At 39.5% G+C, this 27,575-nt stretch overlaps 1 protein-coding gene across 1 annotated transcript in view; it reads right to left on the bottom strand.

The window, feature by feature from the left end:
• Nucleotides 1–27,575, bottom strand: part of LOC136856745 (dynein intermediate chain 3, ciliary) — a 153,377-nt gene that overhangs the window by 4,501 nt on the left and 121,301 nt on the right. Inside the window, exon 7 of the mRNA XM_067134833.2 lies at nucleotides 5,894–6,040. Coding sequence (XP_066990934.2) covers nucleotides 5,894–6,040 — 147 coding nt within the window. The remainder of the gene's footprint in view (nucleotides 1–5,893; nucleotides 6,041–27,575) is intronic.

Here is a 27,575-nt window from a genome sequence, read left to right as displayed (position 1 = left end):
TCTTAAGGGAAGTCATGACTGAAATTTGTAACTTATACAATTTACCACATATCGCAACCAACTTAAAAAAACAAGCATATATTAATAAGCTAGAGTACCACACAAAATTTGAAGTTGATTAGTTAATTTATTTTATTTTTTACATATTGCATAAAATGCTCCTTGCCACACAGTTTTTATTATTTTTGGGTTATAATCTGAAAGAATTGTCAAACATACCCATATACTTAATAATAACTTTGTGTTTTGCAGTCGGATATAAACTATTGGAGATATAAGTTTTCAAATTTGAGTTATTCATGCAATAAGCAAAACTCTAGTTTGGTGCTATTTTAGGGGGAAAAGAAATAAAAAAATATGAAGGTAAAATACAACTGATAATAAAATGCAGAACTACTTTTAATTCCTGTATATACTGAAACTTTAGCAGAAAATTTCAGGTGAATCTGATAAGAAATCTGTCACAACGATTATTTTATAAATGGCGATTAGCTAAAAATATTTTAAGCTAGAAAAATGCAATTGAAATTTTTAAGAAACTTGTTTGCTTTAAAACTACTCTGGACTGTAAGTTACTCCCTCAGGCTTGTGTTCCCTGTTATGGACAGCCTATACCTACTACAAGGTATATACACTGACTTAGCAAATGTCATGGGATAGTCACCTAATAGCGTGTGGGGCCTCCTCTGGCCCTGCAAACTGCAGTGAGACGCTGTGGAAGTGATTCGATAAGTCCCTGGTAGTCCTCTGGACGCAGCTGACACCAAATCATTTGCAGAGCGGCTGCCAATGCTGGTCTGTTCGTGGGTGCAGGATCCATGGCACGGAGCCTGCGTTCCAGGACATCCCAGATATGCTCGATAGGGTTCATATCAGGGCTCCTGGGTGGCCATGGCAGTCGTTGACCTCCACTGCATGTTCCTGGAACCATCCCCAGGCGACGTGGGAGCGATGTGGCGGCGCGTATCACCTTGAAACACCGCAGAACCATCTGGGCGCTGGAAGGCCAAAAATGGGTGGAGATGGTCTCCGAGCAGCTCAACATACCGCGAACCATTCAAAGTCTCTTCCAGAACAACTAGGAAGCCCATTCCATACCGGGAAAATGCACCCCAGACCATAACAGAGACACCAGCGCCCTGGACCAGACCTTCGAGCCAGGCGGGATCCATCGCTTCATGTGGTCTGCGCCATACACAGGGCCTCCCACCGGCATGGTGCAGTTGAAATCGTGATTCGTCCAACCATATCACATTACGCCATTATTCCAGTGTCCATCCCTGGTGACTGGCGACAAATGCGTGTCGTTGTGCCCGATGACGTTGGGTTAACAGTGGCACCCGTGTGCGGCGCCGGCTCCCATACCCCATAGAACCCATGTTCCTACGGATTGTTCACTGGGAGACGTGTCTAGCATGGCCTGTGTTGAATTGAGCCATGATTTGTTGCACGGTTGCCCGTCTCTCACTATTGACAATCCGTCTCAGATGTCGCCGGTCACGGTTATCGAGGGTGGCTGGACGGCCGGTCGTTCTTCTGTTGTGGGCGACGACACCCGCATTCAACCATTCACGATACACCCTGATCACGGTTGATCGTGTGAAGCCGAATTCCCACACCACTTCCAAAATCGCACTTCCCATCCGTCGGGCACCGACCAACATACCCCGTTCGAACGATGTCTGCTCACGACGACGTTCCATGTTACACCTGTCACATGCACAGCCACTGCTCACAAGGTCTCCTATACAACTGCTGCTGGCACAGGGGGCGTGTGGTGCGCAGACAACACACCTGAGCATCAGTGCTCCGCTATCTCATGACATTTGCTCAGTCAGTGTATATTCCAGCGGGATTATTAAAATGGTAATCCGAAAGAACTTTGAAGCTGATATTGTCTGAAAACATGAGAGAAAGGGGCGCATGCTTGCTGTATATTAAAAAATTGTGTTCAGACGAAAGTGATAACAGGATTTGAGAGAGGAAAACGAATTTGGGGATTTTTAAGGTGAAGATTAAAAATTTGATTTTTTGGTCAAAAATCACAATATTTCGGTCTTACTCCCCTTAAAAACCACACCCCTATTAATGAGTACTTTTCCAGGATCTTTTGTAAAACACAATAAAGGCAATGTATTGTGTAAATCTGTTTATGATCAATGACTTGGACTGACATCTTTTAAAGACCAGGGTAAAGTAGCATGCAGTAATAACATTCTTTCAGGGATTAATATAGTACAGTACCATTCATTCTTTTGTTATGCAACACTGGATCTGGCTATTCTGTTTCTGTATCAAGGATTACAAGCTCAGGGTTTCCCAATTCATAGACGATGTGTGTTCTGTTAGGAAGGAATATTAAAAGTTACAGGTTACCTCAGTGCATTGCGGCTCCTAGCTCTGTGCTTAGGAGACACCTTTCATAGAAGAGGAATGTACAAACTTTATACTCACATTCCACTTGATCCCCACATTTCACCATACACAGGGTCTCTCATATAAACTCAGACCAAACGCACGGTGTTTGTACTCTGCACTACAGCAGCTGCCTCAGCCAAACTTACGTTGCGTGCGGCCATCCTGCTTTAAGCGTGTGTACAATCTTATACAATTTCTTACCATATAAAAGAAGTGGAAAGTGCGTCCTTCTTGCGTTATACAGGCATTGTATCTGGTAACCACATTCTGGTTGACGCAAGTGAATTCTACCACGATAATGTTTCTGATTTCATTCATAATGTTTTATTTCAGTTCTTCCAATGTCTGAGGATTTGTTCGAAACACTTTTCATTTCAGTTTACCCCACAAGTAAAAATCACACACTGTTAGATCAGGAGAACGAGGGGGGGAATAAACCAGCGCTGATCACTCTGTCTGTAAACACTTCCGAGATTGTAAGAAGGGAATCTTCTGCTGTATGAGCAGGGGCTGAATCTTGTTGAAACCACCCACACAATTTTTCTTCTTTCGTTAACTGATGGAAGAACGGCATCAAAATGTCATCTTGGTACCTCACTGCATTTACTGTCATCTCCAAAAAAATAGCCCAATTATTCGTCTTGCATTAACAGCACACCAAACACCAATATTCCTATCATAATGAAGGACTTCATAAACACCATTAGGATTTTCTGCACACCAATAGCAAGAGTTATGACTGTTCACATGTCCATTAAGATGAAACCAGGCCTCATCCGGTTTTTTGCATTACCAGACACCTATATCAGACTCATCAACTCCTATCTATCCCACCGCTCTGCCAACATATCCATCTAACAACAACTTTCACCACCCTTTTACATGAAATTTTGTGTTCCCCAAGGATCCCCAATGTCCCCACTCCTCTTCATCCTATTTGTCGCCGATATTCCACAACCACCAGCCCCAATAAAGCTACTTCAATTTGGAGACACCGCGATACTCACACCACTCACCTCAGTTGCAAAAATCAACCAGCTAGTTCAACCTTATCTTAACTCTTTTATATCACGGTGCGATAAATGGCATCTTCGAATCAATCAATCCTCATCCGTCGTCGCCGCCACCGTTTCTCCGTAACCCGTGACCCCAACCTTCTCCGACTCACTGTACGAAACATACCTCTATCAACACAACCCTCACTAAAATATCTGGGCATAACAATAGATGAATTTCTCACCTTGCGACCACATTTCAAGCTACTCCAAAAACAATCCTCGAAAAGATCACAACTGGCTCGCCACCTAGCTGGAACAAACTGGGGTCTAAATTCTAAACTTCTATTATTAACATATACTTCTTTCATTCGTTCGGCAATCACCTATGGGTTCACGGCATGGTCGGCCTGGACCAAAACCAATCCTCAACTTCTGAAGCCCTTATTTTCAATGGAATGCCGGCTTGTCCGATTAGCCCTCCACCTACCACCACTTTACCATACCTCGAATCTATATAACATCTACCCAATCCCTACACTCGAAGACTTCATTTCACATCTCGCTAAACGCTATATCGATAGAGCCAAAGAGAACAAAAACCCCATCGTCTCCCCGTTACTAGAAATGGATCTTAAATCCCCATTATTCACAACCACTCCACTTTACTTCCTTAAATCTATAATAAATCAACCTACCACCAACAAAGAGATGGAGACTGGGTGAAACCCAAGTTTTGCACACATTGAAAATCCCTTTTTTTCAAAAAAAAAAAAAAGCCCCCTATAAAAATCTCCAACTTCCAAACAATTCCAGTAACCTATAAAGACAAAAACCAACAACATACAAGCAAATTAACACTAGTGCGTTTAAACCTTAAAACTCTCAAAATTTAAAAAACACAAGGTGATAAATAAATCACCAAATAAAAATCACCCCCCTTAGCCAAGAGGCCAAAATATATCACTTCAATAAACAATCCCTATCAATCCCCATCCCCAAATAAAGAATTCCCCAACCCCATCAATTCCCCCAGCCAGAGAGAGGGCGACACCCTCTAAGTGGCCCGCCTCACTTCGGTGAGGAATGAAAACGCCCCACCACCACCCCCCTCATCCTGAAAGTACACAAGCTGTGGGTCGAATAAATGATCATTCAATGATGCAAGATACTACTCGCAATATCTCACTCTTGTGGATGGATCAGCAGGTTTTAAACAATGGACCCGTGTAAACTTGTACGGTTTGATATGTAACCGGTTGGTAGCTCTGTGTGCATAAGAAACCAAAACCCCTACATTTTGTGTCAATTTTGTGAGTAATTTATTCGGTGACCGTTCAAGATTCGCACCAATGTCATCTGACTTTTTCTCTGTTAAAACTGTTCGTGTGTGCACATATTTTTTATTGAGTACTAAGCCAGTTGTTTCAAATTTATTTACAATTATGTGAATCTGTGCTCGTGAAGGTGGCACTTCACCAGGAAATTGCTGAACAAATGCAACGCGTACCTGTCGAGCCGACTCATACTTAAAATAACTTTTAATTTACATACGAAAATATAGTATTGCAATAACTGTCTCACTCAGTTAACAGCTGACATTCAGATTGGCGACTCATGCTTGCCAGGTGGAACACATGCAGGCTGCTTGCAAGGTCAAGAACTATATCATACTGCAGCTGCCGTAGTGCAGAGTACAAAAACCATGCGCTTGGTCTGGATTTATATGAGAGACCCTATAAGTTACTCTGTAAGATAAGAGGTCCACAAATAACACAAGAAACAACTCCTCCAGCCAGGTGTATTTTATAATCAGCATTGGATTGTAGCTACCAAGATCGACCATAATGGTCATCACTTCGTCTTTGTTCTCACTTTGGAATTTCATCAAGACTGCGATAAACAATGCATTATGTTATAAAAAACTTTTAATGCATCCAAACTAAACTTTTCTGTCAATCAAGCTTTTTTTTATCTGAATATTTCACTTCAAGAATTTTAAGATGTCTTTATTTAATGTATACTAGCTAAAGATAGCCCATAAAGGGTTGAAACATGACATAGTCTTACTAATTTTTCTGAGTGTGCATTCCATTTAGTTTTAAGTGGCTTGTATCAACATTGTATTGAACAGGTTGACCATTACAAATATATTCTTTTAAAGAATTGTATTTTAAAACATTGTTAAGACAATACAGAATCAAGAATAAAATTCATCACTTGTAATAACTGATAACACATTCCAAAAATGTCAAATTATGATGACAGGGTATGGTGAGCATTTGATGAGCTCTCCACAACCAGAAGCTGCATTCCACTGCAGATTAGTAGCCTCTGCAAGCCTTTACATAGGCCACAGGCAGAACTAGATATCTAAGTAAGGCAACGTCACCATTCCATCCAATGCTGAATTTGGTTTAATGCCTTTTAATTTCATATTTATGGACTGCTATTGGCCAAAAACAAACTGTGATACTCACCATAGTGAGCAGAGCTTTGTCATTCCACTGGTTGATGGTAAGGCCCTCGGACACCTCCACTAAATAGGAAGTCCCCATGTTGTTTCCTACAGCTATCAGCTGACCGTCTTCATGAACTCTGATGCATTTCAACTGGTAGTCACACACCTGAAAACACAGTGGAAATCATCACTTACTATATACATATTATTGTACGTTCCAACTCCCTATTGGACTGGGATGGCGTTACGAATGTTCTGTGGTTAGCTTACGAGTCTGCTGTCTACTGGCTGCATCACTTAGTGATGGTGGGAGTAGTGATTACTGTTGCAAGGAGATGTACATCCCCTCTCTTTTTTTTTTTTTTTTTTTTTTTTTTTTTTTTGCTAGGGGCTTTACGTCGCACCGACACAGATAGGTCTTATGGCGACAATGGGATAGGAAAGGCCTAGGAGTTGGAAGGAAGCGGCCGTGGCCTTAATTAAGGTACAGCCCCAGCAAATACATCCTCTCTCAACTCTAATCAGAAGTTGAAAAGTTCTGATACTTCAAAACATGAAGGAATCAGTAAAGGAAACAGAAGGATCACGATACGCATAAAAATTTAAAACTCCCTAAATAAAGGAAATCTTAAAGGAATAAATCTCCGTACATCAGAGAAAATAAATATCAAAAACATTGGCAGTGGTGAAATAATTAAATATTTGAGAGTAGATTTCTCTAAGACAATCACCATAACCTGTAATAAAGTTATTAATAACCTTCAACATAAACTGGAGAAATTAATCACTACTCCACTTCTGAAAGCTCATCAAAAATTAAAAATAACCATATGGCCAATACTGGTGTATCTGTTACAGAATGCTCCGCTCGATCAGTTGCCAAAAGGATTCCTTAATGATGTGGACCAGATGTTCAGGAGCAAGCTCAAAGGGATTCTTGCACTTCCTATTGATGTTCCAATGCCATGATTTATTCACCTACAAATTAAGGCCCAGTGGGAAGAATTTATTCAACATCATAACATGGTAAATATCCTGAAAAATCTAATAATGTAAATGCACTCTGAGGGAGAAATACTGAAAAAGAAAAATTTGAATGCTTTTGTAATTACAACATAACCAAAGGAAAAACAACAAACGGCAGGGAAGCTATCAGGGAGAGGGTCAAAAACAAGGGGTTTTAAAAATGATGCTCTCTCCCTAAAAGTAAAGGTCAAGGAATTGCCTTCTTTGCACAGCACCCTCAATGAAATAAGTGATTTACGGAAGAAAATAGGTCTTTCAACGTCAGAGTGGGCTGAAAGCATTACAATGATGGCAGACATGGCTTGTATGGTAGAAACCAGGTTTGCATCCAGTGAGACAGAAACTTTGGTACATGTTTTCAGCTACTGTCCATTTGGCTCATTGCTTATGAATGTCTTGCGGCCTTATCACAGAAGGCTTTGACAATAACAGGTGGGAGGTATATGAAGAAGTGAACTCCTTAGCTTTAAATAGTAGCACAAGAGGAGTAGATATTCTAGCCATGGATAAACGGAGAGATCATTCAGTAATATTAGATCCAACAAAACAGCTAGAATCAGGCAAACAACAGGCACACAATGTGCACTCTGAGAAGCAGACAATTTACACCCCAATATCCAATTACATCATGGAGAAATGTCACGTAAACTCAGTTACCATTTATGGATTGTTAGTGGGAGCAAGAAGTATTATACCAGGAGTTATGAAAGAGATGTACCATTAAGGAAAGCTACCTAGCCATGATTGTCGATGCTGCCTTAGGTGGGTCCGTGCTTCCTTTAAAGAACCATTTGTACTCCTTAAATAGATAATAGCAAAACAATACTGTGTGTTATGGCAGACCCACTGACAGTTTCCTAAATAAAGGAATATATATCGTACCAGGTAATAACCATACTTTTGAGCTTGAAGAACACGAGATTGAACGCTGGGCTAGTATAGCACATTAAATTGGAGTGGGTACAAGGAGTGAGAGGGTTTTACTCTGAATGAGCAAAGTATTTCTTAAGGTTGGCAGCAATGAATATTCCCTCCACTGCTCCTCCTATCCTCACCATGGAACAGCTCTTGGCACCATGGAACCACGTACTAATTCCTCGAGGGCTGCTCCGGACAGTCTTGAAGTTCTGGAAGTTTCAGATGTTCTGGAAGGTCTCAGAGATCTAGGAGTTCAAGTTGCAGGGTTCACTCTCTTGGAATAATGCAGCACACATATGTGTAAGTCCCCTGGACTTCTAGGATGGGTGAGTAATGAAGTGCAATTTATAACTGATTTTCACTGTTCCCATGAATGTCAATGGAATCAGACACGAGACACTTCTTTAAAGTGAACTACACTAGTCTCTGACTTGAGACAAAAAATTAACAGAATTCAAACAATTTTTGCAGCCGAATGTTAATGGAATCGAGCCTGCACACTTCCTGATATAACAAAGGGGATTAGTGCTCTGAATATTTGGAGAATTGAGGACGCAAACACTTGTCATGACCTACAGTATTTAAAGATCACTTTGATTCTATTTACATTGTTTGAAGAGTTTATTCATTGAAATGAACATTACTAGATACCATAGAAATATTATTTACATTGAGGTAAATGACAATCACTTCAACTGGGCGTTAGAAGTAAAATGCCTGACACGTGAAATTAGTCTCGTTCAAATGCACCTTTACATTACAACACTATTAGAATGCAAACAGTTGAGCAAAATTAGTCCTGTTCACTCGCAAGATTCTATTCAAAGATGTGAAATAATATTGTTAATTCAATTTCTGAATTGTGAATATTAGTTCCATTCACACACTGTCCTAAATTCACAAATAATGTGAAACTCAGTTTCTTCACATGAAGGCTAGCACTATCAAGTTAAAGTTCGCTAGTAATTCAAAGTTTTATTCATGAAAAACCTAAGTTACAAGTAATATGACATGTTTAGCCTACATCTTCAACTCTGAACAGTTTAAAGATATTAACATACTACCTTTATAATAATTACAGACGTTTTTATTCTTAAAGCGAAGTTATAGGTACATGTTTCATCCCTCTTGGAGACATCTTCAGCCTAGCGAAGAAAAGAAGTTAAACAGTAATATGTACATACGTATTGTAACCGAAACTGCCCGTACTTTAATTCAGCGGAGAGCATGGGTTGACGCCAGGGCATGTACGGTACATGCTAGAAAAACCAGAGAGAGGAGGGTAGTATAATAAGTTCCTATTAAGTTGAACCTTGCGTTTATTCAATTTAAACAAGTTATACCACCTTTTACAGGCAAGCAGTAGTGTTTAGAAAGTCCAGACAGAGGTAGGGAGAGACGCTGCCATTGGTGTCGATGATGTCTCACATTGTCGTACTCCTTCCTCCTCACCATGGAACTCTGCTCAGCACCATGGCACCACGTTATCTCACGGTGGTTGACAGCCCTTGGAATTCTCTTGAGACTCAAACCCGGAAGTCTGATATCAAGCACACAACATGGAATAAATAATTTAGATTTGATTCCACTGAAATCCCATGAAGAGAGTAAAGAAGTGTGTAGACTTCACACAGAATGTCAATAGGATCTGATATGACACTTCTCTACCGCACTGCACTGAAGACTATTACACAACACTGTTCGTATAACCTACAAGTTCCACAGTTAATAAGATTCAACACAAATAATATGTTAGTCATTCGATGCGCTTATCGAAGAAATTCAAATTAATTCAGTATTATCGTTTATGATGAAAAGAAAGATTAGCACAGTTCAAAAATATGAAATAATCATTGTCCGATACACTTGTCGATGAAATTTAAGTTAGTGGGGTAACACAATTTACAAAGTCTGGAACCTTCTCTGACACTATGGTTCAGTCTTATAAAATGAAATGAACATTGTTACTTTGGCACAGTCTAATGAAAAGAAGCAAATTATGTCACTAAGACACAGTCATAAGTAATACTTGAAACATGATAAATGCGGTAATGAAGGCACAGTCTAATAAATGCAAGTTAAGGCACAGTTTGTGAAATGAACAATGTTGCGAAGACACGGTCTTACGAAGAGGGAATTAAGTTTTTTCAATGAGGCACAGTTTTGTGAACATTCAAAAGCACAGTCTTACAATAGGGAATTAAGTTTTTCACTGAAGCACAGTCTTATGAAATATTCTAGGAATTAAGTTCTTCACTGAAGCACAGTCTTATGAAATATTCTACAGCACAGTCTTATGATAATAAGTTAATTTAGTTTTAATTTATTTAGTTTTGCAAATAAGCTCTCTTACGAAGGCACAGTTATTTGAGAATTAAGTTAAAGTGCTGTTCATGCAAAACAGTCCTGTGAAATAATTTAATGTATAGTTTTTACAAACTGAAATGAATTACACAAGTCACTTTGTGATTGTTTACTTGTAGGAAGAATGTTGATTATTGAAACCCTTTCAGTTGGACACTTTACGAAGCAAATTTTATTACACGTGTCACACTTGAGATAATTTATCAACTCCAATCTCACATGAAGTTTCCTAGGTTCCCACCTCTGACACTAAGAAATTTAAACTGGAACACTCATACTTTGCAATACGTCTGTCATAGGCACCCAGCCGGACAGGGTAAAGACCTCAAATATAAATTTCCACAGCTGGCTCGTACATCGCGGCAGCTGGGAATACACAAAGACACTGATTTCTACTAGCCCAGCAGGCTCCTTTATATATGCATAGGCTGGACCATGTGGTTTCAAATTCAAGATTCTTCTACCCTTAATAACTCGGCTATCCTTCTGCCGATTTTTATTGAAACTTTATACATTATCATTTGTGACAAGGGGCTACATGATAACGTGTTTAGAATTTTGATAGCTCATTCCATTCTTAAGATACTGAAATAGAAGAAATGGAAAGTTTGATAGTGATGTCACCTGGCCTTGGCTGGCTCTCTGCAGTGAGTGGCTGCATGCCTCGTCGTTGCTTCCACTGCCTGCACACACAGTGGTCTTTTCAAACTCTTTCAGATGTGTGTTAGCACGAGTTATGTTGAAAATACTTTGATGGAGAATGTCGTGATTGCATTCCTGTTTCATTTCCCCCCTGCTCAGGGAAAAAGAAAGTTGGCACAAGATTTTCTTTTTTATCTATCTTCTTTCAAAGTATTTCTTAAGGTTGGCAGCATTGAATATTCCCTTGACGTTGCCATTCATTTGTTCCACCTCGTAGACACCATTATCTAGTGCTGTATTAATCCTGTAACATCTTACAAGCAAAGGACAGAATTTGGCATAGATTCTCTGTTCAGGATGCGAGACAGCAGGTTTTTGCATCAATACCAGGTTGCCGACCTGCAAAGGTTGCCTAAGGTGATGCAAATTTTCTGGCTAACCACAGCATCCTGTGGAATAGGCAAAGTCCGATCCCACGGTCTATCCGGAGTGAGGTTCTTGTGCACCGTCAGAGGAAAATGTCCTGGATAGACTCATGAACGGTTGTGTTGACTATTCATTGCTTCATGGGGAGAACCTCAACCCATTTCCATTGTTGAGTACCACAATACAGCCTGCAAAATCAAACAATCTCATGCATAATGCATTCAACTGGGTTGGTTTCCGGATGTTGGATAGAATTTCTCTTCCAATGCTGTTTGAAATTCTACGGAAGTAAACTGAGTTCTGTCAATAAGAATTCTGGCTTGACCATCTCAGGAAGACCGTTTCGGCATATTCTCTGAAAGATGTTCCTGGCGTTCACCTTTTGGATGGGTAGCAACATGGTGAATTTGGAGAATACATCGACAGTGATGACGATGTGTCGATTGCCAAGTGACGCTTTAGACAGCACTCCATAGAGATCCATCGCGAATATCTCGCCTGGTTTTTCTGAAATCAGAGGTCGTGGAAATTCCCTGAGAAGCCTGTTATTAGGCTTGACCTTCTGGCAAACGTTGCAAGTTTTGATGATGTTGCGTATGTCACATCTTAAGTATTCCCAAGTGAACTGTTCCTCGATCAAATTCAGGACTTTGTCCCAGCATGTCTAGAGATCGAGTGACAGTGCCAAACAATAGCAGTCCTAATTTTGGGTGGAGCATAAATATGATGCTTAGTTCTCGTATGATCTAAGTACTCATGGAGTAAACCGTCATGATAGCAGAATTTCTGAACTATCTGCAAAATACAGCCATAGTCATCATCGTCTAAAGGAATGGAACCTTTGAAATAGTGAATAAGTTCATGACATAGATCTCTTCCCTGTGCTTGAGGGTAGATACTTGATTCTTCGCAAAAATTCTTCATCTTCCTCGGTCATAACTTTGATTGAATGGACCGTGATTTCATCCACCATATTCCGACTCAATGCGTCGGCAAGAAGATTCTTTCTCCCGGGCCTGTGAACCACAGTGATGTTAAATTGCTGTATAAACAGCGCCCATCAGGTTATTCTTTCACTTGTGATATCTGATTTAAGGATGAATGTAATGCCTGGCGATCTGTGTAAATGGTCACGGGATATCCAAATATTATTTTCTTTCAATAAAGAAGGGAATGAACGATGGCAAGAGATAAGTTCTTTCATGAGACCTCAACTTGCGGTTCATGAACAAGAGAAAGATTTGAATTTCAGGTTGCTCAGAATTTATTTGGAATAAAGCAGTGCTGATCCCTATGCAGCTAGCGTCGCATTCAATACACAATGGTAATTCAGAAGTGGGATAGGCTAGCTGAACATGTCTTTCAACATCTACTTTGTAGCTACAAATGCCTTCTCGCAGTCATCAGACCATTTCCACCTATTATTCTTTCTCAACAACTGCTGAAGAGGTGACACTGTTTTTGTAAAATGAGGGCAGTGTTGAGCAAAGAATTGGCAAAGTCCCAAAAACTGTCTGATGTGCTTCATCTTGGTGGGTTTGGGAAATTCCATGATACACTGAATTTTTGCCAGATTGGGCCTAATCCCTTCCCTACTGATAAGACGGCCTAGAAACAAAACCTCAGGTTTAAAAAATTGACTTTTCTTGGCATTAATTTTAAAGTTCTTGGCATGTAGTTCCTTAAGTACTTTGTGGACATCATCTATATGTTGTTCCAGGAACTCAGACACAATGAGAATGTCATAAACATAAATCGTAGTGATTGCTTTTACTACATCAGAGAGTTGTTCCTCTAAGGCTCTGATGAGAACTGCACCAGAGTTCTTGATTCCAAAGGGAAGCCTATTGAATGCGTAGGAGACATTTTCAAAAGTGAACCCAGTAAATTTTTGACTCTCTATCCAAAAAGATATGGAAGTATGATGAAGCCATGTCCATTGCAGAAAAAATGTCCATGTTATGAAATTTCCTTATTACATCCCGGAGTAAAGGAGGATGGTCATACTCGAGAATGAGTCTCTCAATTAAAGCCCTAGCATCAAGGCATACACGTAAACTATCGTTAGGTTTCCTCACGGTGGCTAAGGGATTGATGTATGGCGTGACGCATTTTGAAATGATACCATCGCTCTCCATCTGTTTAATTACAATTCAAGCCTCATTCGGGTATTTTCCAGGTACGAGTAAGGCCGTTTCTAGTAGAGTGAAGTGTCTGTCACATCTAAATGGTGTTCAAAACCCTCAATGACACCAGGTTTGTCATCAAACACATCTGGAATTTTTCTGAAAATCTCTTGAATTGCCTCTGCCGCTTCATTATCAAAGTCTGGGCTCTCAGCTACACTGGAATACATCGTGAAGTTGTAGTGACCTTCATTAAATTCATCATCGATGACGGATGCTTCCTGGTCTTCAATGGGTCCCACTTCCTCGGGTCCGCCCTCTTCGTGAATGCATGCTTCGACAGGCGGAGCCTCGCTCATCTTGACTTCTACTATCTCCACTGTGGTATCAAATCCCTGATACTTTACCTCATTATCATTAACCAGCAGTAGCTCTACAGACTTGACATCGTAAAATTTAATTAAGCTGGCAGGATAATCAATAATTCCTCCATGCTGTATTAGAAAATCAGACCCAAGAATTAGGTTAAATTTCATCTGGTTTAAGATTAAGAACAGATGTTGAAATTTGACACCTCCAATTTCTAATTCAAGAAATGCTTGGAATTTGCATCTGGTGTCCTTATCTGGAGCAATCCCTTTCACCTTAGCCTGGGCAACAGGTAGGATGGAAATGTTGGTCATCTTTTGCGCTACATCAATTAATTTCTGAGAAATTAGAGAGCCTGTGAACCTGAATCCACTAACGAATTATCATTAATATTGCCTAATTTGATGCTAATGAGTGGTAGACTACACTGTATTCTGGGTTGGCTTGTTGTAGAATCCTCATATAATAAATCAGCATCATCCAAATACCCATAGTTGATGGCTGTACTACAGATTATCTCTCCCTCATCCGGGTTTTCAGGCAATCTTCTTATTGCTTCAACAGAATTTTTTTGGTACCCATGGTTTTGGGATTCATCTTGGTCTTTTCATTCCTTCTTTGGTACTCTAAAGAAGCTGCTCTGGGTAAACCATCTTCTCTATTCTTGTTTCATACATATTCCCGCATATCTCTCCAATGTTTCTCTAGTTCTTCCTGATGGGAATTTTTATTATTATTATTATTAGGTTGATTTACTGTTTGTCTCCATGAAGGTCCTTGTTGAAATATAGCCCTTTCTTCGTAGAGACGTTTCCTATATCTTCTATACCGGAATGGTACATCTCTATGAGCTCTCTTCTTGACGTTCTGAGTTCACTCGAGCTTGAGTCGTTACTTCGACGGGGTTCATTGTGACTTCTTTAGCTTTGCTAGACTTCATTAAGTTCTCATTGTGAGCTGTATCAAGTTTCCTCAAGACATCATCAAGATGATCTAAATTTTGCACATTTGCTGCTACTAATATCTCCTGAACATTTGATGGAACTTGAAGTGTTATTACTTGAATAAGCTCTTGTTCTGGTAGAGGAGGGTTGAAAAACTGCATCTTTTTAAGTTGAGATATTAGGAAATATGAATATTGTGAAGAATATTGATGGACGTATTGTACTTTCGGGAATATAATTGGAGTTTACTTAAATGCTGAGTTTCAGAATTCCAAAACCGCTTAAGTAAAGCTTTCTTAAATTCTTGGTAAGTCCTGATACTGAATTTGAAAGCAGTATACCACATCAACACCCTTTCTTCTAACAATTGGGATGCTATACGCAACTGACTATCTGGTTTAATGCAGTTTTCTTGAATATACTCTTCGAGATTGAGGTGAAACTCTTTAGCCATATACTCCTCCTTCCCTTAAAATTTAGCTGGCTTTTCCTCAGTCATTTTAAAAGCTGTAGAAATGTTAAGTGTTTCTCCACTGATAGTTTGAAAACTAAATGATAAGACATCTTGTTCTATTTGGGAGACCTTGCTGTTAAGAGATTCCATATTTCCTTGGAGCTCAAGTTTGATAGTTTTAACTTTCCCTTGTATGGAATTCTCAACTTCCTTAACTTCTTTCTCTAAGTCAGCCTTAACTTCTGCTACGTCATGACCTATGCGAGTAATCTGTGTATGAGCATTATCAAGTTGTATCTTGAAACGTTTATCAGTCTCCTATTGCTGAGTTTTTTTACAAATTAATTTCATTTCCTAACTTCTCAAGTAGAGGTTGTCTTGTATGGAAGCCATCTTGGCTTGTGCGAGCAACAACTGTGCATGGACTCCTGAAATTCTTCTTTTAAAGTCTCTACGTTTTTAATAACCTCCTGAGAAGTAGGAAAAGCAGTTTTTAAGTCCTCAGCTACTTGTGATTTAATTTCTTCTTTGTTGGCTTCTAAGTCACATGTTAATCTTTCATTAATCTCCGTGAACTTAGAATCCATTCTTTTGTTAGACTCCTCAAACTGTTTCTCAATTTCGGCGCCTGAATTATTGAGTCTAGTTCTAGATTACGATTAACTTCTGCAAATTTTTTATGAACAGATTCTGTTAATTTCATAATGTTAGCCTCATTAGCTTCCCTAAGCTCAATTATATTAGCATTAGTTACTTCATTAGCTTCCACGAAATGATTGTCAAGGTTAACGCTAAGTTGGTTCATGCCACTATTGGTTGCCCTAATACGACTTTCTAAGGCAGCATTTGACTCTCTAAGTTGGGTTCCTAAAGTGGTGTTAGTTGCATCAATATGACTTCCTAAGGCAGCGTTTGATTCAGCAATCCTACGTCCTAGATTAGCGTTAATTTCCGAAATCCTCTCATTTAGCCTGACTTTTAAAGCCTCAATGGCAGCTAATATATTCTCCATATTAATATTGTTATTTTCACAAAAGGCAGAAAATACAATCATTCAACTGAGACTAAAATCACCATTATTGTCTGATGGCAAACTTCAATAATTCACCAACACAATATTAAACACTTACATAATACACTGTGCCTAAAAGTTCGACTACTGTGCCTGAAAAGTTTAAGTAATTTACACACACAAGAAATGATCACTTGTGTCATTTAAAGTTAATCATAGTTCTGTGCTACAAGTCTAATTTATCAAAGTCACTGTGAACTAAATTTGTTAGAATTTATTGTATTTAAGAAATTGTGCTTGAATGTAAAGAAATCACTGTTTTCCTAGGGGTCACTTTTTATACTCTCTAGTTGAGCCCCATGTCTTGGGAGCTACCTTATAATATATTACCTTTTCTCTGTAACCGAAAATGCCCATACTCTAATTCAGCGGAGAGCATGGGTTAATGTCAGGGCATGTATGGTCCATGCCAGGAAAACCAGAGAGAGAAGGGTAGTATAATAAGTTCCTATTAAGTTGAACCTTGCGTTTATTCAATTTAAACAACTTATATCACCTGTCCATCAGCGACGATGATGTCCCATGTTGTTGTACTCCTTCCCCCATCACCATGGAACTCCTCTCAGCACCATGGCACCACGTTATCCCACGGTGGTTGATGGCCCTTAAAGTTCTGTTGATACTCAACCTGGGAGTCTGACGTCTGATGTCAGCGTGCAGCATGGAGTAATTAATTTAGACTTGATTCCACTGAAATCCCATGAAGGGAGTAAAGAAGTGTGTAGACAAAGAATGTCAACAGGATCTGATATGACACTTCTTTACTGCACTGCACTGAAGATTATCACATGACACTGTTCGTGTTATCTACAAGTTCCACAGTTAAAAAGATTCAATGCAAATAATATGTTAGTCATTCAATGCACTTATCGAAGAAATTCAAATTAATTCAGTATCACAGATTATGATGAAAAGAAAGATTAGCACAGTTCAAAAATATGAAATAATCGTCGCCCGATACACTCGTCGATGAAATTTAAGTTAGTGGGGTAACACAATTACAAAGTCTGAAACCTTCTCTGACACTATGGTTCAGTCTTACGAAATGAAATGACCACTGTTACTTTACCACAGTCTAACGAAAAGAAGCAAATTGTCACTAAGACACAGTCTTAAGTAATACTTGAAACACGGTAAATGCAGTAATGAAGGCACAGTCTAAATACAAGTTAAGGCACAGTTTGTGAAATGAACACTGTTGCGAAGACACAGTCTTACAAAAAGGGAATTAAGTTTTTTCACTGAGGCACAGTTTTGTGAAAATTCAAAAGCACAATCTTACAAAAGGGGAATTAAGTTTATCACTGAGAAACAGTCTTATGAAATATTTTAAAGCACAGCTTTGCAAATAAGCTCTCTTACGAAGGCACAGTCATTTGAGAATAAGTTAGAGCGCTGTTCATGCAAAACAGTCCTATGAAATAATTTAATGTATAGTCTTTACAAACTGAAATGAATTACACAAGTCACTTTGCGATTGTTTACTTGTAGGAAGAATGTCAATTATTGAAGCTCTTTCAGTTGGACACTTTACGAAGCGAATTTTGTTACACGTGTGTCACAGTTTATACAAGTCAATCACTATTAACAACTTGAGGTAATTTAACATCTCCAATCTCACACAAAGTTAGAGTTCTAGGTTCGCACCTCTGACACTTAGAAATTTAAACTGGAACACTCACACTTTGCAATACGTCTGTCATAGGCACCCAGCCAGACAGGGTAACGACCTCGAATATAACTTTCCGCTGCTGGCCCATACGTCGTGGCAGCTGCAAATACACGAAGAAACTGATTTCTACTAGCTATCTATCTATAAATGTTTCCACCCTGAAGGGGTGGGACGGGCCACCTAGATGGTTATTCCCTCTCTCTGGCCAAGAGATGCGGGCGGGTTGGGGAGATGTGATGGAAGAAGGAGGTGGGTAAAGGATGTGAAGAAGGAGGAGATGGGAGAGGAATTTTGCCTATACCTATGGATTTTACAATTTATTTATTTATTTATTTATTTATTTTATCTTTCCTATATATATTTTTCTATATATATATATATATATATATATATATAAAACATACATACAATCTACAGTTTGAACAAATGATACTAGGAATTTTCTTGCCATCCTATGCCTGGAAGGACATGTATGAAAGTAGAAAACTGAATTTAAATACAAAAAAATTTTTTCTTAGCAAACTGACACACCAACAAATTTGTATCATAATTTTGAGTGGTTACATTTACGAGAGAAGAAATGTATCAGAGATAGAGCTTACTGGCTGGAGTTGGAGAATGTGGAGTGCTTTTAGACAAGAGTTTCAAGAGGTGTGAAACTGAAGTGGGAGTTTAAGCCCGAGTGAGTGGTTGAAAAATGTAGGTAGAATGTTTGGTTCATACGGTTTGTAGATGAGGGAGGACTAACGATCTGTGGTAGGGATAAATATTCAGTAGGGAAATTGTTAAGAAGCGGAGAAGATCTTCAACTGTAGGTGGTGGGAAGAGGGAACATTTGGGTGGTGTGGGCATGTCGATGGTTCGTATAGGAGCTATGAGCTCAGGTCGGTGTTGGGAAGGTGCAGGGTGGCTTCTGCAATGGCGTGAATATGCTGGATGATTGCCTCCACAAGTGTGACACAGGGGAGGGTGACGGGTGTTGGGGCAACTTGATGTATAGTGCTGTTGGCTGCAATGACCGCATACAGGATGTTTTGATGGGCACTGAGTGGTAGGGTGTTTATTATGTGGGAGGCATCGCTCAAACATGATGGATTGTAGTGGCGGGGCTCGGGATGGCTCCACTTTGCGATGGTGTCTGTAGATTGAAACTCCGCTGGCCAGTAATCAGTCCACGTCTTCAGGTGTCGGCAGTAGGATTCGAACCATGTAGGTGTGTCCTGTTGAGTCCTTTACCCTGAATGCCTTTTTCGCTGGGATGCCTTCGGCTTTAAGTTTGGCAAGGATGTTATCTTCACCTCATATTACGCAGCTGAGGAGTCAATAGCATGCAGGAGTAGGCGGAGGTTTAATGGGTGGGAGGCGTTGAAGGAGGGGTGCTTAAACCGAGATGATGAGATCCTATTGTAGTGAGCAGGTTGGCAGCAGCATCCCCGTTGACCTGGATTATGAACCCAGCAACAGTTTTCTGGATGTCTGCGATACCCTCCCAGCACATGTTGAAGCGAAGCAGAGTGGCAAATATGGCATGAGGTGATTGGGGTGGGAAAGTAAAAAGGAATTAATACCTGACGGAGTTGGTTGAAGAAAACGGGAGTGATTAATAGTGTGTCTGGTGCCGGATTGGCTCCATGGCTAAATGGTTAGCGTGCTGTCCTTTGATCACAGGGTTCCCAGGTTCGATTCCTGGCAGGGTCGGGAATTTTAACCATAGTTGGTTAATTCCCCTGGCACGGGGACTGGGTGTATGTGTCGTCTTCATCATTTCATCCTCATCACGATGCGCAGCTCACCTTCAGGCGTCAAATCAAAGGACCTGCACATGGCGAGCCGTAGTCTTCGGACACATCCCGACACTAAACGCCATACACCATTTCATTTCATTTGGTGCCGGATTCAGCAATGAAGGAGAGCTGGGGAGGAGTAGGTGTGGTGGTGGTTGTAGTTGCAGGTGGAAGGACTCTCTGTGTGTTGACTTCCATGGCAAGTGGCGTGGCTGGTTGAGGGATCCGTTCCAAGGCCACTTCCAGGTGCCGTGTGGCTGGTACGTGTTCTGGAGTTGATCTTGGAGCCAGACTCGTATTCTACTAGCTGAGCGGGCTCCTTTTTATATGCGTAGACCAGACCATGTGGTTTCAAATTCAAGATTCTTCTACCTTTAATAACTCGGCTAATCTCCCGCCAATTTTTATGAAACTTGGTACATCTTCATTTGTGATAAGGGGCTACACAATGATATGTTTAGAATTTTGATAGCTCATTCCATTCTTAAGATATTCAAATAGAAGGAATGGAAAGTTCGATAGTGACGTCACTTGGCCTTGGCTGGCTCTCTGCAGCGAGCGGTTGCAGGCCTCGTTGTCATTTCTGCTGCCTGCATGCACAGCGGTCTTTCCAACTCTTTCAGATGGGTGTTAGCACGAATTACGTTGGAAATACTTTGACGGAGAATGTCATCATGGCATTCCCGTTTCAGTATATTCTCATGTACTGAGTTGATTTTTGCTTTTTGTAAGTAGTGAATTAAGTCCTGACACACACAGTTGTGTGGGTGCATTTTATTCAGATGCTAATTTTTATTTTGTAAAATAAATTAAAAATATATGTATTTAAGAGCATTTTAGTCTGTTTTTGACATACAAACAAAAATTTACACCTCCAGGTCTGAAAGGGATAAAGGATTAGAAATTGACTGCTGTAACATGGAATTGCTTTTTAGTCTTACACCAAACGTTCTGACATTTTGTCTCTTCAAAATTGTTTGAATTATTTGAAATCAACATGGCAAAATACAGTGAATAGCAAAGGCATCAGATATTGTTAGAAAGGTCTTTGAGATGGTTGTAACACTTAAACATACAAACCACAATAATCTTCTAAACATTCACGTGAAGGTTTCTCTTGCTTTGAGTTGCTCAATAGGGAATGTAGTCAATAATGGATGTATACCAATGTACGTCCCTCAGGTTTTGCCAGCCTTCTCCGAAAATAGATTTCAGTAAACTGTCAACATCTTTTTCTTTTTCCTTGCATCTGGGATTGGGTGGCTGAGGGATACTTCAGCTATTTGTTGGTTGAAGAGTCTCTTTAGAGTCCATCCGCATTTCAGAAGAGATGTCCACCCTAGTAGTTCTTGCTGTGACATGTAGAATGCGGTTCCGTCCACATTGATATGAGTGTTTTCCATAGCGTTTTACTTCTGTATGTAAATCCTCTTCATTTCACTTATGTGATCTAAATTTTTTAGGCCCTTAGATAGTGATTTCATATCAATAACTCTCCAATCATCACCAAGGGTTCTTACATCACCCAATGGCTGGTAGACCTCTTTGTATGTTTCTTCTGTTACAGTGGTTAGCTTTTATTTGTAGACGTTTCTCTACTCTAGCAGAAACACGGCCAGCCTTGTCATGGTTTGAATCATACTTGTCCCATTGTTCTCACGTTTTGATTCATTCTTCTTTCTTTTTGTGATACCCCTGTTTGCAATATCCACAAGAACACATTCTTCATCCATTTTACTGTATTATAATAATAATAATAATAATAATAATAATAATAATAATAATAATAATAATAATAATAATAAATATTAACAGGGAAGTCTGACACTGTTAACAGCAGCTCAGCATGGGAAAGTCTGGCCTTCCGTATACTGGAAATCACATGACTCAAATCAGCAGCTGCTATTGGCCATTTTAGACTAGTTCTTCTTTGAAGGAAACCTATGCGTGGAAAAGTTTGTGTTTGCTCTGAACCAGAGTTGTATCATGGGACATGTTCGGGTGTGCATGATGTATTTACATTCCTGTAGGCATCATTCCATACTGTATCTCAGATATTTTAAAATGAGGACATGTTTGTGTTTGCATGTCACCTTCCCAAATGTATTTCAATGTTAGTGACGGTGGTGATATTGTTTAAAGGGAAAGTTGTTGTTTCTTCTTCTTCTTCTTCTTCTTCTTCTTCTTCTTCTTCTTCTTCTTCTTCTTCTTCTTAACCTCTTAACTGGGCATGACGTATATATTCGTACTCGTCTTTTACCGCGAATATCTCCTGGGTATGACGAGCCACGTTGCCGCGTCATGTATCATCGTCTTAATTGATGTTTTTCCTGCACTATGGCAGCAAATACCACATATCATGCTCCTTGAAGCTTGTTGGTTTTTATTTTACAACTGTACGGTGTTACTTGTCCGCAGTAGGCCAAATATGGCAGCATCTAGTTCAAGGCGTAAGTTCGAAACGCTCGAAGGAAACGAGATTATTCAACACTTAGAGAACGATTGTGACGATTTATGTTCTCAGAATTCCAAAGATGAGTGGCTTGATACAGATGATGATGATTCTGATAGTGAAAGTGGTTCAGAGAATGAGAATGAAGAACAAGATAAACAATATGACGTATCGGATGAAGACCAAGTGCTAGACATGTTTCAACCTTTCCCGCCGCGTGGTGTTTCACGTCAGAAATTCGTATTTTCTGGTGCTAGTGGTGTAAATGTGGACTTCGACGATGAATCCAATGTGTTGGAATATTTTGAACAGTTCGTAGAAAATGACATGTTTCAACTTATTGCCGAACAGACCCATGTGTATGCTAAACAGGCTTTAGAAGCCTATCCGAACTTGAAACTGCGGTCACGAGCGGGAGATTGGGTGGATACAAATCTAACTCAGATAAAATCTCTAATTGGACTTCTAATTCTGCAGGGGATTGTTCATAAGCCAGAAAACAGTATGTACTTCTCCAAACGGGAAAGTATCGCAACCCCTTACTTTTTGAAAACTATCTCTGAGACAAATCACTGCAGTTCTGGTGAGGTAAATGACGTAACTGGCCGTGAAGTTAATGTAAAATCTTTCACAATGTCACTAGCATTAGGTGTAATTCGTAAATATTCCTTTCTTTTTTGTTTTAATTTTAGGTTCTAACATATGGACATATGAACAAAACACTCAAATTTCAAATAGGTAAATGACCTTGCAGTTAATGTAAAAATGGTTTAAAATTTCTCTAACATTAAAATTTATTAATTAAAATGCCTTTATTTTACTTCTTGTACCACAGGTGAATGATATGACTAACTTTTCTGCCTATCCTGCTGTGTAACACAATCTGCTGAAAAAAACACACAGGGCAGGTTACACCAAGCACATCAATAACACCCAGTTAAGAGGTTAACTTATGGCTGGATGAATGGGACCTTGAGGGTGATACATTACAGTGGATCCATGAACATAAAATGATGTTCTAGGCCTGGCAGCTAAGGGCTTCATGTATGGCATTGAGAAGGCTAAGCCTTCAGCTTTTGAGGTCATCCTCAATCTGCTTTGCTCAGGTTTTCTTGGGAGACATTCTTTGGGTTTTTACAATGTGCAGATCTCTGTTGCCAGAATAATCCGTGTGGTAGACACCATTTGGATATTCAGTGTATGTGGCCAGGCCACCGTGATCTTTGAGCTTTGATTGTTCGTTGTTTTACACACTTCAGCCAGACGGTTTTATTACGAAGCTGGTCATGCAAAGAGACCTGAGACACAACAATTGGAATACCTCCAGTTTGCTTGGCTGTTTTCAGCATTGTCCACATTTCAGAACCATACCCCAGAAGAATAAAGGAAGTGAAATGTGCGCACTTCAGTTTTGATCATGACCCTGTGTTCCTTCCACAAGCACCAATGAAGTGATACAAAGCCAGTTGCAGCAAGACCAATCTTACTATGAACTTCAGCAGCTGATACCACTTTCTTCTTCTGCACTAATGAACCAAGGTATCTGAATTCATTGACTTGCATTATTTCCAGCAAGACAGACAGTGGATGACTTTTGTCTATGTTAAAGGGCAAGTGTTGTGCAAAAATGCAAGGATACCTTCAGAATTAGAGATGAAGTTCAATGCTGCTTTTTATATTTTCAAAACTGTTAACAATAAAATACATGATCTTCTCATATATATAATAAGGATAAACTTCAGCATGAAACATGCAAACATCTCTCAGTTAGGAACAGTAGGGTTAAACAGTATAAGCTGGTGGAGTACTAAATGCATAAGATGGCAGCTCCCCGCAACTTCCTCTGATACTGTGAAGCAGTAGGATGATGGCACCCGCTTCGCTTGCCTTCTCTCAGGACCCAAAAGTATGTGGCATAATCTTTTTGAGCAGGTGACCATGTTATTGATGAGTAGCTTTCTTTTTTTAGATAACCGGATGCTACCTAGCCTACTTTCCTATAGAAGGGTGATGACCCGACAGTTTTAACAACAACCAACATGCAGGCTTTTTTTTGTTTTTTTAATAACTGTATGAGTTTGAAGGAGTCCTCACCCTTATCTGGGGCCGTGCTAGTGATCAGACTGACAAAGTATGCTACCTTTACTATGACAGCAGGAGAAGTAGTTATATAAACAGTGCAGAGAGCGTTACATAGTCTTCTCATGTGAAGTCCTCTTCGAAAGCCTTCTTATGAACATGCAACGATATTTTGCATGTAAAGCATCTGATTTCTGACTGAGTAAATATGTTACTTCTACTATGACAGCACGAGAAGAATATTATATCGCAGTAGGACCCTTTCATTCATTCCAGATCAACGATGTGCATCTCAATGCAGGGGAGCGAGCGGTGCTTCATGACGGATGCTGTTACCCGGCAGGTGATTTAAAAACTTGGGTGGTAATGGCGCGGAGCAAAACAAGGCTTGCCAACCTGACAGAGGGGATGCCAACCTTACAGACCCAAGTTCAATACCCAACAGTGCAAGCTTAAACTAACATACTCAAAGTTCGAAACCCGGGCTAACCGCATAAGAGAGCAAGCTTAACCTTAAAGGCTCAACCTAACTAGGCAGTATGGCCACTATACACTATTCTTATAGGCCTAACTTTAGAGAGCTACCACAAGGGCTCACAACCTGTAACTTTATGACCTCTTAGCTTTATCGGCCTAACTTTTGGGAAATGATGCAAAGACTGTTAGGCAAGATAGTGGCTGCATACTATTATTATGGGCCTAACTTCAGAGAGCTACCTCAGGGGCTCACAACTTGTAACTTGGGATCTATTAGTTTTATCACCCTAACTTTTGGGAACTGATGCAGAGGCTATTAGACAAGATGGCTGCTATACACTATTCTTATGGACCTAAGTCTAGAGAGCTACCTCAGGGGCTCACAACTTGTAACTAAGGACCTATTAGCTTTATCGGTCTAAATCTAGAGAGCTGCCTCAGGACCTTAGAGCTGAGCTAGGAATTCTGAAAAAGTTGGCAACTATACATTGTTTGTATGCAACTACAAGAAGGTAGTGTAAGGGCTAAATGCACTAAAAGGCTAAATGGCATTAATGGGTTAAAGTGATAAAGGGCACAAAAGGGTTAAAGGGCTCTAAAAGGCTAAAGGGCCTGGAGGTGGAGATCATACTCGAAACTTTAATCCAAAGCTATGTTTAATGCATGGGACAAGATGGTGGGATTAGCATGTCATACTAAGGTCGCACTGTTTTGACGTGCAGTGATCAAATGGACATGATTATGCATATTTAGATTTGTTCGCTATCAAGCTCTCTCTCTCTCTCTCTCTCTCTCTCTCTCTCTCTCTCTCTCTCTCTCTCTCTCTCTCTCTCGTAAACTCAAGTCTTTATATATGCTATGAGTAAGAATATTTTACCTAGTCGATAAGATACTGTGCTAGAGAGTGACATTCCTTTTATTTCGTTATGACAAGAACATTGATAGTTGATGTGCAAGGTTTTAGAGTGAATGGAAACAAATTTGTGTTTAAAGAGGTAGCTGTGTTGGATTGCACTACATTGTGGGCACTAAAAGTTGAGAGTTTAATATTTAGCCTACCTTTCCCTTACTGTTTGCAAACAGACAAAGGTAGAAGGTGGATGCGATGGATTAAAAATAATAATTAAGGACTGCGTTGGGAAGAAGAATGTATTCCTTATTACTTTTGGGCTGTGATCATGAATGCTTATTTGTCAGGAGCAGATCTATCGTTTGTCAAGGGTTGTGAAAACTAGGAGTTGTTGCTTGAGTATTTACCATCAAAATGTGAATTTATCGATCTGCTTGAATTAGGATGTCCATCATTTCAAACTATTCTCCAGGAGCATAGTGTGGAAACAGTTATGCCATCTTGCCTAGTTAAGTTAAGCCTGTAAGGCGTTTAGCCGGGTGTCGAACTTTGAGTCTGTTAGGTTAAGCTTGCACTCTTGGGTATTGAGACCCTTTGACATCTCACACTATAGGTCTGAGGACATGACAGACAAATAATATCTTTGAAGTTGTAGTGTAATCTCTTCTAAAACTAATAAAAACTGGTTGGAAGCCATATGGGATAATTTTGCCATCATTCATAAGGAAAAGAAAATATGAACAGATAATTCAGGAAAGATAAAATAGTTGAATATTTGGCATGTTATTGGAATAAAAGAAATTGGTAGACATCAATTTTTGCACGACTTGAGTAATACGATCCAGTATGGAGAAGTCTCTGCTGATGTTATTTTGAGGTTGCAGGAAACAAATTTCATGTTGAGTCCATATTGTCACTTATATAAGTGTTATACAGTTTTAGTGAGAAGTTCCACCTTTAGAATACAAAAGTTATTTTATTCATTTCAAAATAACATGTACTTACTAAAATATAGGACATGTTTCGTCCACATATGGGACATCGTCAGCTAATTAGCGAAGGACAAAATAAATTATAACAAGGATAATATAAGACATTTGATGAATAAAAGGTGATTCGACTATGGTGAAATGGTAATTAGGTTAAAATACATTACTATGTTGAAAGTTAACGTACAGATGTGTTTAAAATATATACAGTGAATACAGAATCCACATCTAATGTGTTTAGAACTTGAAGACTTATTACACACATTAAAAGTTTTTAACTATGTGTTATTGCCATTGAACAAGCTTCTTAAGAGTGTTGAACTTGGAGAAATTAATTTCAAGTCTCTTATGGTTGAAAGCTGATCCCATTACTTGATGAGTTGTAGGAGGAACTTTCTTTAAAATATGCACTGGCCCAGTACCATGTTTGGCCAACAGAGACAAAAGCAGGCATCTTCGCCAGTCTTGTGATGTTCGACTCCACCTGTGTGCTGTCTGTCATCTGACAGTGTGAACAGTGAGTAGTCTGGCTGTTGAGATGATTCCTCGCTGACGACGCCAGCTGAAAAAATGGGGGGGTTTGAGCACCAAAATGTCTGTTATTTCATTAATAATGTAATTTCTACTACTGTATGTAATGTTTCTTTTTCTGTATTTTCTCTTTGAAGATGTAGATTTAGATTCTAGAATAGGTAGCATGTAGTGTATATGACATGATATTTTAGGTACGGTAATGAAAGAGATAATAGGATCTTCCGGATATACTACACAACTATTTTATGATTTGATTGACATAAAGTCATCTGAAATTCTATGAAGTGTAGTGAAGTAAAGTATTACTTTACTTGGACCAAGTTACAGATGTAGTGATTTATTAGGCAGATGATCTAATTTAGTAACCAGGGAATCATATGTAGGTACTCTGTAATGAACAGTCATGTTTCTTTGCATTCAGTGAGGTTAGGTCTCATATTTCTTAAGATTATGGTGATATATTCATATGAAGCATGTAGGTATTAATCATGATACAGGTTAATATTGGACCTTGAGTAGGTAA

The sequence above is a fragment of the Anabrus simplex genome, chromosome 1 (assembly GCF_040414725.1).
Source record: "Anabrus simplex isolate iqAnaSimp1 chromosome 1, ASM4041472v1, whole genome shotgun sequence".
Lineage (NCBI taxonomy): Eukaryota > Metazoa > Arthropoda > Insecta > Orthoptera > Tettigoniidae > Anabrus > Anabrus simplex.
Note: the sequence above shows the minus strand (reverse complement) of the source record. Positions and strands in the feature narration are given on the sequence as shown.